Below are 15610 nucleotides of genomic sequence, written 5' to 3'. Positions count from 1 at the left end.
CAGCCCACCTCTCGGGGGTGATTTAAGATCTTCCACGGGACAGCGTGGACGGAGGCAGCAGGCTCAGCAGGTCCCGCCGTGGCCAGAAGGTCCTGCAGGGGCCACGGGCTTGGCGGTGGGAGGGAAGCTGAAAAAGGGCAAAGCGCTCTCTGCCTGTGGAGGGAAGTGAAATCCCCCACGGGCCGCCGGTTAGCAAATGAAATCCTATTTGCCAGGCGCTTAGCGGCGTGGCACAGTGTGTGGCCCACAGCAGATCGCGACTAACTGCTGGGTCTCCTCCCCACGTGAGCCTGGCGCTCGGGAGAGGGGCTGGGACCGAGGCTTCCAGACTGATCAGGAAGTGAGCAGTGTAGAGAGGGAGATTAAAAGGGGGAGGGGAGGGAATGGGATCACCAAGGGGAGTGGGATCAGAGAAGGGGAGACAGCCCAGGACTGAGGAGCAGTCAGGTGGGTAGGGGCACCTCTTTATTGGGAGAAGACAGGGTATACCATAGCAGGAGGGTAAAGACCTTAAAGTGAAAATCAGAAATGGCACTTAAGAGAACATCCCTTTACAAAGGAAGAAATCCAGACTATTGACAACCATATTGGGGGGCAGGGGGAGAAGGGTTCAAGTCCTCAAGAACAGTTACCACCAATGTTCCCATCCTGGCCAAAGACGCCTGTCCAGGTACAGAATTAGATCCTGCTCTTCATCCCTTGAGTTGTAATCACTCTACTTACTTCTCCCAAAGAAGGCATGTCTGTGGAACAAGTAGATACCTCTTAGGTTACAGAGCATGCCTTTTGGAGATTCAATGTGGCTGGCACTGCTGCTCCCCAAACTCTGGCCTAGGACAAAGCATGTGCTTGTATTTATATAAAAATACTCTGCAGGTGACCTCAGCATCCTCCTCATCTGCCAGGAATGAGTAGGCCTCAATTCATAGCACATTTGAAAGTCTTAAATCGCAATTTAAAATTTAAAATAAGTAAACATATAACAAAAAACGGCAGCCAGCTTTTAAGTATTCATAGTTTAAATCATTTTCTTACATTCACACAAATGAAAAGCCCAATTCCTGAAAATAACCATTTAATCAGTCATTTTTATTGATTTTTTGTAAACTTAAATACAATGATGTTCATCAAAAAGGAATATAACTTAATCCTAGAGCATTTGTCTTTTAAAAAGGATACTTTTTGAGGAAAACTATGAAATGGTTTATAATGATAACTGAAGCTAAGTAACTAGCAAAGAGATTCCCTCTCTCCTTCCCCAACCTTTGCAGCAACAACCATGTACTTGTGAGCCAGGAGTTACATGGTCAATAATTCTCCATGGCTACAACCTATATTTCTGGGCACAGGTAGGGTGCCATTTCTTACATGTGGATCATCAGACTCACAGACAATGAGCCAGAAGACCCCATTGGCTTTCTTATTTAGCATAACTAGCCCATTACTAAAACCACAATAGGAAGACCAAGGGCATTACTTATACAAAGAAAGCATGGTGGGTCTAATGGAGAAATACATAGATTAGGAATCAGAAAATCAGAGGTCAGGTCCAACTCAGACACTTACTAGCTATGTGATCTGGGGCAAATCATGTAGTCCCAGTTGCATTATCTGTAAAAATGAGGCATGGGCCAATTATCTGAAGACCCTTGCCAACTCTAAACAGATGTTCCCATGATAGTAAATCTCTTTCTCTTATGATGCCTGAGTCAGTTCCCTCGTTGTATAGTGAAAATTATAATTAACCATTGTACTTCTTGGGGATATCATAAGGATCAAATGAAAATACATATGAAAGTATGTTTTAAAACATAAAACCAATTCTTCTGCCGTACTGGAATGTTATTTCCCCAATACTAATACTCAAGGAAGCTGATGTCAGTAAATCATCTCCACAACTCTTAAAATTAACTTTTCTTTTAGCCTGAAAATAAAGAATATTCATTTTTTAAAAGAACCATCTAACAAAAAAATATGATTTCTTGGAAAATGTCAGGACAACATCCAAATGATACATTTGAGATGGAGTCCAAATTGTATAAAAATGTTATAAATCTAATCTATGATATACTTGGAAAAATATTCTTCAATAGACTGTACTGTCTTAATGCTTAATCTGCATTTTATATTTTAAGCAGCATCAAAGAAAGAAATCAGGGTATTTTGGTCATAACTGTCCAGAATCTCCAGCAGAAGAGGAACTTTGGTCTTCACATTGGTGCCTTTAAACTTGAACTTATCAATGAAGAGGTCCGTGATCATGCCTGAAAGAGAAATGCACATTTTCAGCCATTAGCTTTCATAACCTAAAAGAATAAATTTTCCTTAAGGCAAATGTACCCTTTGAATACAGAGAGCCATTTAAACAAGTCTTTTTTTTAAAGGATCTCTCCCTCTTTTTTTGGTCCAGACTTGTGATTTAAAATCACAAAAGGGTCAATCACTCTTCTTTAAAATATTAAATGTAAGAAACTCAACTTCTAGGACAGTGGTCTCTAAACATTTTATATGCAATAACAGTAGGTAATTGATAGGGAAAGCCACTAGAATTTTCCAAGCAGGGAGACTGACATAGTTAGAGCTACACTTTATGAAGCTTACTGGTAAATGGAAGAAAACCTTGAAGAAGACAGACCCATAAGCAGACCCCTACAATAGTCCAGAGATAAGCTGAGGGGGGCTTACTGATAGCAGTACCAGAGAAGAGAAGGGCACAAAGGAGAGAAGTTCAGAGGTAAAATCAGCATGCCAAAGATTGGATAGAGGGGATGAGAGAGTAAGGAATTGAGGATGACATGGAGGTTGTGGTGACTAGTAGGAGTGTGGTGGTGCCCTCAATAGTAAGAGAAGGAAAGAGTAGAAACAATAGGAAGAAGGGAATCCTGGGAAAAGAGAATGAGCTCAGTTTGGGACCTGTTGAGTTTAAGATATCCAACAAAGAGTGGTGGTGAGATACTGAAGAGAAGTAGAGAGGGTGGGGTTAGATAAGATCTGAGAATCATCTGCATAGAAAAACTGATCTGATGAGATGACTATGTGCAATGGCATTGACAAAAAAGAGAAGAGGGCCCAGGATAGAGGCCTGTGGGATTTCTATGGTCAGCACATATAACCTGGGAGGAAATCCAGCAAATGTACCATTCCCAGTTCACTCCTGAGCCACAGCCACACTTGAGCCTGGTCAGGCTGCTAGGAACCATTCTCACACCCCATTGCCCAGTCTCCTCAGACTCCTCGACTCAGCCTGTCAGCCTTTGGAGAGAGATGGGGACAAAAAGAGGAATCCATAATTCTCTCCAATGCAGAGGAGCCTCACTGTTTGTTTGGTATCAAAGTTTCAGGATATAATTCACCATTAAAACTACTTTAATAAAGGGCAGAGGCAAACAATTAAATAGTTATTTTGTTTATATTTTGTTTATACAACACTAATAACTAGTCTGGCTAATTTTTTAAAAAGTAAATTGACTAGTTTTTTGCCACAATGTAGACAACACCTGACTTTTACAAGATCTGTAAATATACCATTTAAAACTCTGGTTTCCAGTTTGATTTGATCAGGTTGTAGTTTTATTTTGTGGCTATAATTAAACATCAGAAAGAAATGGGTTAGCTATGCCTCCCAGCTGTCTTCAGCATCAAAGCAACCTGTCTTCACAAGGGATGAATGCAATAATTGCTGTTGACCATGAAGAAGGCACAAAGAAACACTTATTAAGTGCTCACTAGGTTCCAATCGTTGTCAGGACCAGGGAATACAATGGCAAAGCACCATCATGCCCTCCTCGGATAGGCTCTGAAGTCACATGGTATGTTTGATATAGGGCTGGGGGATGGACTCAGTGCGATTTCATTGGCATAGGCAATTCCCATATGAGGAAACTCTCTCTAGCAATGCAGGTAGCACCTCTGCAAGGCCTGGTCAGAGAGTAAACTCAAGCACTGAACAGTTAAGTGATCTAAGTCCTACAGCAGGACTGGCACCCCAGTCTTTCTGATTCTAAGGCTAGTTCTCAATCTAAGACGGCATACATTGTCTCTCTTTGCATAGAGATCACTTTGGAAAAAACAAAGACACACACTTCTTTGGAGGAAAAGTTTCTGCACAAGTTCCAAAAACTCTCCCAAAAGGCAAAGTGAAATAGGAACTAATCACTCATAAAGGCCACCCTGCAGAGTGAGCCAATTATGTGGAATACAGGTAAAATCCAAATATGAAAATTTTAATTTAGTTATCTTGAACAAGTAGGAAGCAATTTTAAAAATTTTAAATTTAAAAAGTGCCAGTCTTATGCTGTAGTGTATTGGGTGCTAGGTTTTATAGGGATCAACATGGCAGGAAGACAAGGGGGGGTCACAAGCCTCCTCTGACCCTTACTCTGTGTCATAGACAAGACCCTCACTTTTTCAGTGCCTTTTATTGGGAGAAGACATTTATCATTTTAATTTAACTATAAGAGTAAAACCTGAGTACAAATATTTATACATTTGGATACTTAAATGAATATGTCTACAGCTTCAGGATTTAAATTGTGTTCCACATATTTTAAGAGAATAAATAAAACATCTAAAAGTCCCCTAATTTCTTCTTGGGGCTTATTAAGCTTTTAGAAACAATGATGCCAGAGAAGGCTGCTAAAATACTTCTCTTCTGACAGGTTTTTGTATCAGAGTGAATAAGTAGTCTAAGAACAGGATACAGTCCCTCACAGAGTAGCTCAAATCATACCTGGAGCCCAGCCTAACTGTGTGATCTTAGTCAAATCATCTAAACTCTCAGTGATTTTGGGCAGAAGTTAAGTTTCTTCATCTCCTGAAAAATCACAGGTCTGGACAAAACACACACACACAACACATGATATCCCTAAAGACTGGGACTTCAGCTGGATCATTCCTGAGGGTCCTAAAAAGTCCTGGAAGCTTTGATTTTTGTCATGCTGAGGGCCAGCTTTACCCATAATGCCTAGCTTTCCAGGTGCTATGAACACATCTGAGCATCAGTTGAAATGTGGGCTAACTGACCATAGAGTCTTTCCAGGTGTGCAGGCTGTTTCTTGTACTCTTCCTGTAGGCGGTCAGCCTCTTCTAGAATACAGCGATATTCTGGTATCAGAAAGTCAGTGTTTCCTTCATGTACCTGTAATTCCTTATTGGGATAAAAACAAAGTCACCAGTTAGTCCACAAATTCAACTGCATGAGGGAATTTTCAGAAGTGGCCTTTTTGCCTTCCTAGTAAAGTCCCCTGTTATATAGCAATAGCAGTAGACAGATGAATATTGGGAAGATTATTTCCAGATTCTAAAGTAGAGCAAATTTTCTAAATATCTGGCATTTCTTCAAAAAACTTTACATCCTTTTGTCCAGTGTTTCCCAAGAACTGGTCCATGACTACCTAACACCAGTCCATGGTAAATTAGTCTACAAAAAACAAAAACAGCCTTCATTTTATAAGACCTATAAACTTACCAAATAACAAGCTCTCCTTCCCCTCCCAGCCTCCTCTTCCCTCACCCTGAACCCAAGCCATTCTTCTGCTTCCTTCCTTGCTTCTACTTTCCACCCTTTTCATTACAGAAGGCCACAATGTCACAGCTTTATTGCTCATCAGAATTAAATGAACCTTCAAAACCACTGAGTTCAACACCTTTGCTTTCTTTCTTTCTTTCTTTCTTTCTTTCTTTTTTTCTAAGGCAATTGGGGTAAGTGACTTGCCCAAGGTCACACAGCTAGGAAGTAAAGTGTCTGGAGCTGGATTTGAACTCAGGTCCTCCTGATTTCAGGACAGGTACTCTATCCACTGTGCTATCTGGCTGCCCCAACATTTTCATTTTAAAGCTAAAAAAAACCAGGACCCAAAGATATGACTCAGAAGGGCTACAGACCTGTAATCAAGTTAATTTACTCTCTCCGACTACTTTCTGCCACCCAAGTTTCAGAGAAGAGTTTGGAAAGGTTCACAAGCTGCCAAACTTCCTTTTCTTCTTTCTTTCTTTCTTTCTTTCCTTCCTTCCCCTTCCTTCCTTCACTTTTTCCTTCCTTCTTTCTCCCTCCCTTGATCCCTTCTTTCTTTCCATCCTTCCTTCTTTCCCTCTTTCCCTTCCCTCTTCCTTTATTCCCTTCTATCTTTCCTTTCTTTCTTCTCTCCCTTTTACCCTTCCTTCATTCTTCTATCCCCTTTCTTTCCTGCCTTCTTTCCTCCTTCCTTCTTCCCTTCTTTCCTTCCTTTCTTCCTCCCTCCTTCTCCTCTCCCTCTGTCTCTCCTTTTCTACTTCTCTCTCTCTCACTTCCTCCCTTCTTTCTTTCCTTCCTCTCTCCCTTCCCAAAATGTCCCAAATTTTAAAATGGATAACTTTATTCTTTGAGTAAAATCAGAAATATGGCACTTACATGAAATATAAAGGAAAATGGCATAATGGGATTAAATGAATCTTAAAAACTGCTTACTTTTAAAGCATCAATTAATTGTACTTTTTTGGCCAACAGTAGCTGGTATTCCAGTTTTGGGTGGATCAGCTTTAAAGTGTGATTCACAGATATTTCATTGATCTCTAAGAAAGAGAAGACATTGAGTATGGTGAGTTTACTAATGCACTATTACATAACTTTTTTAAACTGGAATTTTTATTAATTAATTAATTTATTTTTACCATAAGCTATGTTGAGATTTATTTTTCTTTTTGTGGCTTCTTTAGAAAGTACGTCTTTTAGGATGGATATTGTAGAAATGTTGTCCGATTTAAAGATTCCTTCTCCTTTTCTAAAAAATAATATTTTTGAAAAAACATTAGGAGAACGTTCACAAATTCTTTTTGCTGGAAGCTTAGAATTAAAATCTGATTTGATTTTAGAATTTATTAACATGAATCATATGAACTAATAATATACCATGAATTCTTTGCAAAATTATAAACAATGGCCCTACTAGATTAGCGGGATCATCAATATGCTGGTAAATCCTGAAATGTTTATGCTCCCTCTAAAGGAGGAAGAGGAAGCATGAGTGTTTCCCCGGCCAGAAGGTTGTGGAGGCCAAGATAGAACTCATCTACATAAAGATTGAGGGGGCAGGGAAAGGAGAGGGAAGAGAGAGGCCTGGAGACTGGGAGAGAAGAGGGGGTAGATACCTTGGCTGGTGTTAGGTTTTCATTTTCCCTTGGGTTTTCTCCTTTGAATCTTCCCCTCCTCTCTTCAATCTCCAAATATGCCCTCTGATCTCATGTTCTACTTAAGGTTTTTCCTCAATTATCCTCCTTTCTTCCATCTTCAGTCTCTTCGAAGTTAACGACTCTTCTCTCTTCTACCCTCTGCTTCCACAAATACAATCAAATTCCCTGAGCCCCATCACCACTACCACTTTCTCCAAGCTACCTCTTCATCTCTCCCCTTCATTGTCCAACTTCACTGAATTAGGAGGCAAGACCTTTTGCCAATGAGGCTGTAGGCAAAATTCTTGGTGAGGTACCAGATAAACTAGACACCCTCAGAAGTTATTTTCAGTTCTCAGGTTTGGGGAAAATGTACTTTTTTCCATCACTTTACTGAAAGTGCCCTGTCAGAGCTTTCTACAACAACAAATCTAACGCCTTTTTTCTCAATCCTCATGTATGTATGGTGTACTAGATGCTGCTAATGGCCCCTTCTTCTCTTTTACTCTGCTTGCTCTCAATGATTCTGAAGAGAATACTCTATATATGGTTGTGTGTATGCACATGTATCTGTGTATGTGTGCAAGGTCTTAAATATACAGATTCTAGTACAGAATAATTCATATGCCAAAAGGTAGTGTGGATATACAGATGTGACAGTGAATTCTCTTTAAAGTACTTTTAAAGTTTCAAACCTAAACATCTCCCAAATCATCATTTCCATATTTAAAATAGAACAGAAAAAAGGATTATATATATATGAAATCATGGACATCTGCATGGTTCTTCTTTTTTTTTTAATTACATAATGAATTTAACAGGTTATTTTCAAAACTGTTCTATTTCCTTCTGGATTCCTTCATTTCTCATCAATGCATTTTTAAAAATGCTGCAATGACCTTTTTTTCCTTCTACTTTAGCAATACTATAACCAGCATTACTTTCATCCCAAATGAAAAGGGGGAAAAAATGCTTGTAACAAGCATAGTAAAGCAAAACTAATCTACAGAGAAGCCATATCTAAAACCATATGAGCCATTCTGCATTGAATCCATCATTTCTCTGTCAGGAGTGAGGAGCATATTACATCATCAGTCTACTGGTATCATAATGAGGTACTGCATAATTAAGGGTTCTTAACTTTTTTCAACGATATTTTTTAAAAAATAATGTTCTATTCTCCTAGTTTGGTTCTCTTCACTGTGAATCAGTTCACACAAGATTTCCTTCTTATCATTTCTGTATAATAATACATTGTTAAGAATATTATAATATTCTGTAATAATATTACATTATTTTCATCTGCCATAATTTCTTTAGCTATGATGGACACTCTCTATTTTCACTTCTCTGCTACAGAGAAAAGAGTTTCTATAAATATTTAGACATAAGATCCTTTTCTTCTTTCTACTATTTTTAACATTCAAGAAATCTTGGTGAATCTGGTTCTGCCACCTAACAACTATGTCTCTCTGGTGAATCACAATCTCTTTGAGCCTCAGTTTTTTCTGAGGCTAAAAAATTCCATGTATACAAAGGGGATAATAACCTCAGCACTACCCAAAACACAGTATTTCAGACCTCAAAGTTCTCTGTTATTGTGGCCCTTTAATAACTCTTCTCTGTGGCCTTTGTTGGCCCTTCTTCCTTTACCCTACTCCCTAAATGTAGGGATCCCGCAAGTCTCTGTTCTTAACCTTCTATATTCTTCATACACTTTACCATCTCTTCCATGGACATAGTTCCCACTATGAACATAGCTCCCAAATCCAGGCTTACATTTCTAATTCACTGACTGACTATCCATCAAACATCAAATTCACCATATGCCAAACAAAATCTTTCCTTTTTCCTATTTTAGAAGAAAACTACTTCTTCTAACTCCTTTTTTTCTAGCCTCTCCATGGTATTACCAACTTCTCCATCATCCAGGCTTGGAATACCAGGATCATCATTAACTTCTCTTCCAAGGCAGCTGACAAGTTCTATAGATGCTATCCCTAAAATATATCATTTCATCCCCCTGTCACTATCCACATTTAAATCCTTTTTGTTTTTACTTGGGCTAATGCAGGAGCCTATTAAATTTTTTTGCCCCCCAATTCCAATCCCTCTTTAGTACACTCAAACCTATAATTTCTTAAAGCCCAATACTGATCATGGCACTGCCTAGTGAAAACTCATTCATGCTTAAGGCCACAACTGTCACAGCTCTTGTGATAACACCTTAATTGATATCTCCTGTCCTCTTCTTTCATCTGAATTCCAGTCTCACACCTCCAGCTGCTACCAAGACATTTTTGCTCAAGAATTTTGTTGTCATCTCATAACTCAAATTTTCTGAAACTGAATTCATCAGTTACTTTCACCAGATTCAACTTTTTTCCTGTCAAAAATTCTACTGATTTGCCTTCTGAAATGGTATTATGTTCATCCATTCCTTCCAATCCATTCTTACCTTCACCTCCCCACAGATAGTCTCAGCCTTTATCACATTATCCCTTCACATTGGATTAAGACAAATCACCAGCCTCCCAGCTGACCCACCAAACTCTAGACTCTCTCTCTTCAAATCCATTCTACACAGCACAAACAGAATAATCTTTAAGGATTACTGTTTAAACAGGCCATTCATCTGCCAAATTGTGGCAATTTGTGGCCCTTTTATCAAGAATTTTATTTCTTCCCATCATAAACTTGATAAACATAAACTTTTACAGACACAAAGGTCAGAACAAGAAGACTATATATGAGACCATGAATCTCTGTGACATTCAACTCAATTTGGTACAAAATAGATTCACTTCATTCTCAAAGCTGCTAATGTATCTCCTCCTGAGCTTCCACCTACTCTCCCTACTCTCCCTATTGGTGTTCTCTATCTTCTTTTGGGAACATCACTACCACAAGCTCCTGCCATCCTTAAAAAAAAAAAAAAAAAAAAAAAAAAAACAATGCTGAGAGAATGAGGGAATTAACAGACAGACTTTTTTGGGATTGATGACTAAAATGTACACTTCACATTTGTTTTCAGTGTCAAGCATTCCTTTATTTGCAGCAATAATGGTTCTGTCATGAAGACTAATCTAATTATTTATCAGAAGAAAGAAATTCAGAGCTGCAGGACAGATTTTAGGAACACTAAAGAGCACGAGGTTGCCTCCTGGGATCTGGTATACAGATTTTACTACTCTCCCTTGTATTTCTGAGCATAGTGCTACATATTCCCCAAATGTCTGATAAAACTTCTTGGCCGAATAACATCAGGACCCTATTTGTACTTCTGTATCTCAACTTCCCCATCTATAAAATGGGGATAAGTACTTAAGATAAATACTAACACTTCTTGAGGCCTTCATTATGTTTCACAGAAACCAGTCAAACAGTCTTCATTTTGTTCTCTGTGGCCTCAACCAATGCCTATGGTCTCTCCCTTTTCCAATCCCTTCTACATGATTTAAAAAAAAAAAAGAAGAAGCTCATTTGTATATCATGTAAATTGTAACTTTTTATTGACAGAACATATGCCCCGGTAATTTTTTTACAACATTATCCCTTGTACTCACTTCTGTTCTAACTACAAATAAGCTTCTTAAAAGTCTGGGAACATCATGTTCCTACTCAAAAACCTTTGATAGCTCCCTGCTTGACTATTAAGTAAAAATATCAAACTTTGACTTTTAAGATCTTCCAAAAACTATTTTTCCACCTTCAGTTCACGTTTCTCACCTAAACTAACAATGAGTTCTTCCCAGTCTGATCCAGAATTCACTCAGAAACATTCCACATTCTAGATTTCTTTCCAAGTCTCTCATTAGAATAAATATAAACTTCTTGAAGGCAGCACCGCCTTGACTTTGGTTTTTAATATCCCCAGAGTCTGGCCTAGAATGGGGTCCTTAATCAAAACTAAACATTCATTCATTCATAAGCAGAAGAGACTGCTTTAAGAGGAGTAGATTCCCCCTCTACAAGCAAAGGTTATATTTAAGACCACTAGTTGGGTATGTTGTAGAAGACACTCTTGTTCGGATGTGAGTTGGACTAAGGTGATCTCTGAGATCTTTTCTGTCTCTGGGATTCCCTTTCATTGCCCAAGCCATTCCCAGGCCTGGAATGCACACCCCTCTTTCAATTTTGGCCAGAGGCCCATTTCAGTTACTTCTTCTAAGAGGCTTTCCCTAGTTCCCTTAGGCCATCTCCTCCATAGTCCAAATAACTTGCTTAACCATTTTCTTCCTCCTTTCCTCTTCCCTCCCAACAGTTAAAGAACTAAGATCAAATCAACTCTGACATTGTTCCAGCATAAAATGTGCCAATCTCTTCCCTAAGTAATTTTCAGTAACCCCACCCTAGCCACTCCCCAGCAGAGGTCCCCATGGCGATATAAGTTGCTTAAGAGGAAGGACTATGCTTTTGTATTTCACTCCTCAGCCCAGTCTGAAATGTAATAAATCCTTAAAAAAATGTCTTTACATCCATTCACTCAAGGTAAACAATGTGCTTTCAAACAACTCCAAGAACATTACCTTTACCTGTAAGTACTTTCTAGCTGTGTATCTAGGAAGGTATTTTGAAAATAGAATGTCACACACTCTCCTGCTGGAGTTTTTTCTGGAACCTCAGGCAGGCAAAAGACAACCCAGGAGTGAACTTCAGCAAAACTGAACTGGCCAGTCAAAGTCAATGTGTTCATGGGCCTGGAATTTAAAAAAAGAAACATAAAACATTACAAGAGTCATTATGAGTAATTTAGCCTCTGGTCATAGAAATTAACAATAAATATACGATTCATAGAATTCCTCTTGTGTACAGCACCACCAATGATCCATTTTTCATTTCTTCCCTGTGGTTTACTTAACATCTCAGTTCAGTTTGATAAGCATACTATTCTCTTGCTTAATGCCTTAGAACTCTGAACACAATCTCCAGCTGCCTGTAGGACCATCTCTACATGGGGATCCCACCAAGCAATGTCAAAAACCAGATTTGTTGCCATCCTCCCTAGACTTGCGCCAATGTCTGACTTAAGCACTTCTGCCAATGGCCCCACCCAATTCTCCACATTCAGAACCCCAGCATGGGCTCTGAGAGGTTTTCTAATTATTACCTATGTACTCAGTACAAGTCACATTCTTCTGCCACTGAAGTAGGGACCAGATGATCTCTAAGGCCTAAGATTTCTCCCATGTTTCTCATCCCCAATCAGCTATTCAATCCTACTTGTTATCTCCCCATAGTGTTTTTCCAAACTCTCACACTCAGTCCCTGTGTCTGTCTGTCTCTTTCTCTGTCTCTGTCTATCTGTCTCTCGTTCTTGCTCTCACTCTCTTCACCACATTCCTCTCCCCCACCCCCACCCCAGCTGGATCACAGCAGAATCTGCTATCCAACCTCCATTTCATGATTCTCTTCCCCTTCTCAGCCATTCTTCCTGTTCCTACCAGAAAAATATTCTGTATGAAGCACTCTGATGTTTCAATAGCATCAATTACTAAAAAGGCCTTGAGGGACTTCTAAGGGGCAAAGTGGAAAGAGGTCTGAGCCTGAAGTCAGACCATTGATCGACTAGATCAGGGGTCCTCAAACTACGGCCCGCAGGCCAGATGTGGCCTGCTGGGTTATGGCAAAATCAGACTGGAAGTGCCATTCGACCTAAACTCGCATTAGCAACACACACTTCTGGCACTGGGCTGAGGTGGTGGAGACAGGGAGTGAGGCGATACTGAGGTGAGGCGCGTTCCCAGGCCGGGGGTGTGGTGTGGGGAAGGGAGAGAGATGCAGAAGACGGAGAACTGACAGCCCATGCCCTGCCCTTGTACAGTAACGGCAGCTTCCACAACAGACAGGAGCGGGGGATGTACAATGCATGCTGCACATGTCACAGCCGCTGTAGGGGGAATTCACTATAGCAGTGAAGATCGAAAGCGGGAGTGTGAAGAGAGGGAGAGAGAATGTGGGAAACGGAGGTATCACAGCGCAGAGGCATCTTGGAGGAAGTTGGGCATTGCAGTCTGTATGTCTCTGTGTGGGCAAAGTTATTGCTGGTATATTGTTTTTGTAGCACTGTATATATATATATATATATATATATATATATATATATATGTATGTATTTTACTAATAGCAATTTAGAATCCCTAGGAAATAATGATGTTAAGAAAAAGAAAAATTGATTTGGAGTGTAGGATATTCAAAGAACAGTGGACTTATGATTACTTTTTCATGCAGTACAAGGAAAGAGCTGTATGTCTGATATGCCAGAATATAGTGTCTCTGTTCAAAGAATATAATTTGTGTGGACACTATGAAACTCAACATAAAGATAAATATGATTGTTTTGTTGGAGAAGTGAGAAAAGATAAAATATTAAAACCGAAAAATACATTGACAACTCGGCAAAATACTTTTGTGAAGCAGAAGCAGCTAAATATTTCATCACTGCGAGCAAGTTTTCAAGTTGCCAAGCTAATAGCACGCATGGCAGACCATTCATGGAGGGAGAATTTGTTAAAGAATGCCTTTTTTCTGTTGCCAAAGAGATGTGTTCAGAGAAGGCCGATTTATTTTGTACAGTGAGTCTTTTAGGACCTACAATTATATGAAGGATTGAAGAAATGGGAGACAATCTGCATCAGCATTTGCAAAACTCTCTAAAAAAATTTCACATTTTTCCTTGGCACTCAACGAAATCAGTGATGTTCATAATTCTGCACAACTTCTAATTTTTATTCGTGAGATGAATGATTATTTTGAAGTCATAGAAGAACTTGCTGCACTGCAAAGCATCAAAGGAACAACTACAAGAGAGGATATCTATGAAAAGGTTTGCCAAACTATGAATGGTTTGGAGCTGGACTGGGCTAAACTAGCCAGCGTGACAACTGATGGTGCTCCTGCCATGGTGGGGTCTAAGAAAGGAGTAATTGCTCACATTAACCAAGAAATGGACAAACATAACCATTCTCATCCAATAGCCATACACTGCCTTATCCACCAACAAGCGTTGTGCAGTAAATCACTGAAGTGGGACTCTTATGAAAATTATGGTATCTTGTGTTAACTTCATTAGAGCTAATGCACTAAATCACAGACAATTTTAGGAATTTCTGTCTGAGCTAAATGTTGAGTATGAAGATGTTCTATATCACATAGAAGTCTATTGGCTGAGTCGAGGGAGAGTTTTGAAACGTTTCTATGACTTATTTCCACAGATTACAACTTTTCTGCTTTCAAAAAACAAAGAAGTACCAGAGCTCAATGATACAGGATGGAAATGGCACCTTGCCTTTCTGACAGATGTAACAGAGCTACTCAACAATATCAATATGCAACTTCAAGGAAAAGGGAAGTTCATTTGTGATATCACATGTCAAAGCATTTGAAGTAAAATTGGCCTCCTCATCAAACAAGTGAAGGAGGAAAACTTCTGCCATCTCCCTACAACTCAAAATCTGTTAGCGGAAAAACCGCTGATTCCATTCCCAAACAAAACATGAGTGGATTCACTGGAAAAACTGCAAAAGGAGTTCCAATTTAGATTTAAAGAGCTTCATCTCCATGAACAGGACATACAGCTTTTCTGTAATCCATTTTCTATTGACATTGAAAATGTGGATACAATTTACCAAATGGAACTGGCTGAACTGCAGAATTGTGACTCTCTGAAAGATGCATTCAAGTCATGCAGTCTTCATAACTTCTATGCATCTCTCTCATCTGAGACATATTCTCATCTCAGGAACCATGCATTCAAAATGGCAACCATCTTTGGCAGCACTTATGTTTGTGAAAAGGCTTTTTCTAGAATGAAACATTTGAAATCTCCAACCAGATCAAAACTAACAGATGCACACTTGTATCACTTGTTATGACTAGCAGTGACAAATATGGAACCAGATATTGACCATCTCATTAGCCAAAAGCAGGCCCATAGTTTCCATTGAAATACTGGTAAGTTTGTTGATTTAACTGAATATTGTATTTGTTCCTGTTTTGTTTCTTCACTTCAAAATAAGATATATGCAGCGTGCATAGGAATTAGTTCATAGTTTTTGCCCTCCAACAGTCTGAGGGACAGTGAACTGGCCCCCTATTTAAAAAGTGTGAGGACCCCTGGACTAGATGGTGCAGGTCCAGGGCCTCCCGTCTCGCAGCCTTATTTTCCTCATCTATAAAATGAGGAATAATCATAGTATCTACTTAATAACAAATGCTAAGTGCTCTGAAAACCTTAAAGCATTACATAAAGACTGTCTAGGAAGAAGAGGAGCAAGAGAAAGAAATAAAAAGAATGACGAGGAGGCGGAATCTTGCCCTCTGGTGCCATGCTCTACACTTCAAACATCACATGCTATGCCTAAAATGGGCGCCTCACTCCTCTGCCCATCTTGTAAATGCCATCTATACTATAAAGGACAACTCATTTTCATTGTTCATCAATATTATTTATTGCCAATTCAAG

The 15610-nt window shown here is 39.3% G+C and overlaps 1 protein-coding gene across 1 annotated transcript in view; it reads right to left on the bottom strand.

Moving 5' to 3' along the window:
- Positions 1 to 1048: 1048 nt before the first annotated feature.
- Positions 1049 to 15610, bottom strand: part of BBS7 (Bardet-Biedl syndrome 7) — a 63947-nt gene continuing 49385 nt past the window's right edge. Inside the window, exons 15-19 of the mRNA XM_031944217.1 lie at positions 11682 to 11846; positions 6649 to 6758; positions 6446 to 6549; positions 5023 to 5146; positions 1049 to 2264 (exon numbers count right to left, since the gene is read on the bottom strand). Of these exons, the coding sequence (XP_031800077.1) occupies positions 2131 to 2264; positions 5023 to 5146; positions 6446 to 6549; positions 6649 to 6758; positions 11682 to 11846 (637 nt within the window). The 3' untranslated portion in view covers positions 1049 to 2130. The remainder of the gene's footprint in view (positions 2265 to 5022; positions 5147 to 6445; positions 6550 to 6648; positions 6759 to 11681; positions 11847 to 15610) is intronic.

This window comes from Sarcophilus harrisii, chromosome 6 (assembly GCF_902635505.1).
Source record: "Sarcophilus harrisii chromosome 6, mSarHar1.11, whole genome shotgun sequence".
NCBI lineage: Eukaryota > Metazoa > Chordata > Mammalia > Dasyuromorphia > Dasyuridae > Sarcophilus > Sarcophilus harrisii.
This window is presented reverse-complemented; position numbering and strand designations above follow the sequence as displayed.